At 37.0% G+C, this 2908-nt stretch overlaps 1 protein-coding gene across 3 annotated transcripts in view; it reads right to left on the reverse strand.

The window, feature by feature from the left end:
• The window catches only part of ankrd12 (ankyrin repeat domain 12), a 51795-nt gene that overhangs the window by 16497 nt on the left and 32390 nt on the right, over positions 1–2908 (reverse strand). For all 3 annotated transcript variants that reach the window (XM_037682382.1, XM_037682380.1, XM_037682381.1), the window contains exon 3: positions 1908–2058. In XM_037682382.1, coding sequence (XP_037538310.1) covers positions 1908–2058 — 151 coding nt within the window. The remainder of the gene's footprint in view (positions 1–1907; positions 2059–2908) is intronic.

The following is a 2908-nucleotide window of genomic DNA, read 5'->3' on the forward strand; positions in this document are numbered from 1 at the left end:
TATATATATATATATATATATATATATATATATATATATATGCACTCTTTATCAGACATGCAAATATATAAATCTGTTTATTTTAATATTATTTATTCTAATATTCATTTAATTTACAAGACAACATGAATGCATCAGTATGAATTCACATTTATTCACGTTTCAACTAAAAACAAATATTAACAAAAAGAAAAACAAACTGATCTAAAATATTGGAAAGGCATACAGTATCCTTCATATAATTTCATGTCAATACACATTATTGACTAAAAAATAATATTCCCAGTTTCTTGTATAAAACCAAAGGCAGGTTGAATCAGGCTGCAACATAAAAAACATCACAAGTGGATTTTAGTCATTAAGATTTAAAAACGAGTCCATAAAGACATCCTCCGCTGATCCAAGTAACTACAGTTTTCCTAATCTACTCTAAATCAATTCAATTCAGTTTATTTATATGGAGCCAAGTCACAACAGACGTCATCTCAGGGCATCTGGATGTCTTCAGAAACAATCTTTTGTCTTAAGCCATGACCGTTTTCCCTGGCAGCTGCTGTAGTGCTGGGAAATCCCTTCGTATAATGTTCAGTGTCATTCTGAAGCTTGGGTAATTTTCTTTCATCAAAATGCAGGGCTAAAATTCCCAATGACATCCCTGCAGATCAACAATCTAGTCATCAAACAGGTGGTTTCATAAACAAAACTACGTTGTTTCCAGGTGATAAATTACAACATTTCATCAAACTTAGAGGCTGTTGAGATGAAGAATTTGAAAATAATATTGAAAAACCCCTCGTTGTGACTCATTTTTGTTGTGACCTTTATAAATGAGTTTTCAAAAAACTACAAACAGATATTGCAGCCTGAATTTTAAACCCATAGAAAACATTTTAGAAACTGAACTTATCTTTGGTTTCTGTTGTAAAATAAATAAATAATGTGCTAAACTCCAGAGGAACCCAGATTTATTTTACAGAAGAGACGGGGTTTTGTAATGAAGGGTTCTCCCTTCAGTTTGCACAATATTCGGCACAAATGTGGTGATTATGGATCAAACAATTCCCACATAATAACGATTATTTTCCATAAAAGTGAACAAGTTTGAACTTTTTTCAGCAGGTTTGTGTGTGCATGTGGAGCAGGACAAAACAAGTGAACCCAACAGTACTTAACAGCTCATTATGCTGCCTTAACAGCAATAAAAGCTTCCCAATGCGTGAATAAAACCAGTAATGAACTGATGGTCTCTGACTAAAATAGTATTTTAGTGTTAACAAGAGAAACTTTGCTGCTTATGTCCAAAACGTGTAAGAAAAACAACTCAACTGTTTAGTTTTACTCTGGATAAAACAAAAATATGTGCCTATTTCATTTTTATTCTAAATTGGATATAGTTATTTTAAACCTTTTTTTCCATTGATTTTCTTTATTTTAAAACTTGAGATTTAAAGTTTCATTTATAGGAATGTTCTGGCAAAAACAAAACAGAAATAAAACAAAGAACAAAATAAAGTTTGCGCATCACTGAACAACATAAAAAGGTAAAACTAAGTCATTTTCTTCATCAGTCCTCAGAAACCATCGATCCGAACATTTACATCTAGATTTTTGTGCATTTAAATATTTTACTAGTTTTTACATTCAGATGGATCTGGAGCCAATTCCAAGAGCGAGGGGGGGGGGGGGGGGGGGCAGAATATGTAAATGATTTTTCTTTAACCCTTTAAGAGACTTTGGTTTAGTCAAATATTAAATAAAATGTTACAGCTGAATGTAGCTGGATTATGAATCAAAGGGTTTTATTGGCTGGATCGGTGAGGACTGAACCCTTCTTACCACCAGGGGGCGGTGTTGGAACATGGCAGCGAGCCAGCAGAGGGCCAGTTTACGCAGGGACAGAGGCTTACCAGTGTCCGAGTCTCGCTCCTCTGTCCGGGGCGGACTTGTAGTGAAGGAAAGCTTGCGCTTCATGGAAGACTTGGCTTTCCCTTCCTTCCCCAGCGACTCACTCCGGTCCAGCTTCGGAGTTTTGGTGAAAGGCGACAGCTTGTCTTTGCTCTGTCACAGTTAAGGACATGAAAAAGAAGAGAAACAGAAGGAGAAAACAAAGTCAGGCATGTCGGAGACTGCAAAGGTGCGGCTGGAACTGAGAGACTTGTGCATTTGTCTGTAAACAATACAGCTCTGCTGGTAAATAAACTGCAGCAGCTTGATTCAGAAAGAACAAGAGCCCTGAGCTGAGCACGCAGACCAACCACAGCTTCCTCAGACCTACGACCGATCCAACTTTCTATTACGGGTGATGCAATGCGTTTCCAACGTGTTTATACAGGTTAGGCTGCATAACTGATTTAAATGTTGCCAAAAGTGAAGAGATCAGGAGCAACAAACGGAAACAGAGCCACGCAGGAGAAGGACGTTGATTCTTGTGGCGGCGTGAACATTTTGTAAACTTCATGTGCTCGTGCCGTCATCACACATGGTTTCCTCTAAAAAAAAAAAAATTAAAAAAAAGTGAACAACAACAACAATTTGAATATTAAAATAACAGGTATTTATGTAATTCGCAATCTCACCATTTGTTCTTCCCGTTACTTATTTAGTTTTTTATTTAACCATTTTTAAGACAAAACAAGTCGTTTAGAATTCAGTAATGTAGAAAAAAACAACAACATTAAGTTAGACAACTCTTATACTTAAATATCAATAAAGCAAATAAGTTTATTTCAGTAACTAAAAGCCCAACATCCATCCATCCATCCATCCATCATCTTTACACGCTTCTTCCTTTTCAGGCCACGGGGGTCACTGGTGCCCATGTCCAGCAGTCACTGTGCGGGAGGTGGGGGACACCCTGGACAGGTCTCCAGTCCATCACAGGGACACCCTGGACTGGTCTCCAGTCCAT

Source organism: Nematolebias whitei, chromosome 9 (genome assembly GCF_014905685.2).
Source record: "Nematolebias whitei isolate Nwh7 chromosome 9, NemWhi1, whole genome shotgun sequence".
Classification (NCBI taxonomy): Eukaryota; Metazoa; Chordata; class Actinopteri; order Cyprinodontiformes; family Rivulidae; genus Nematolebias; species Nematolebias whitei.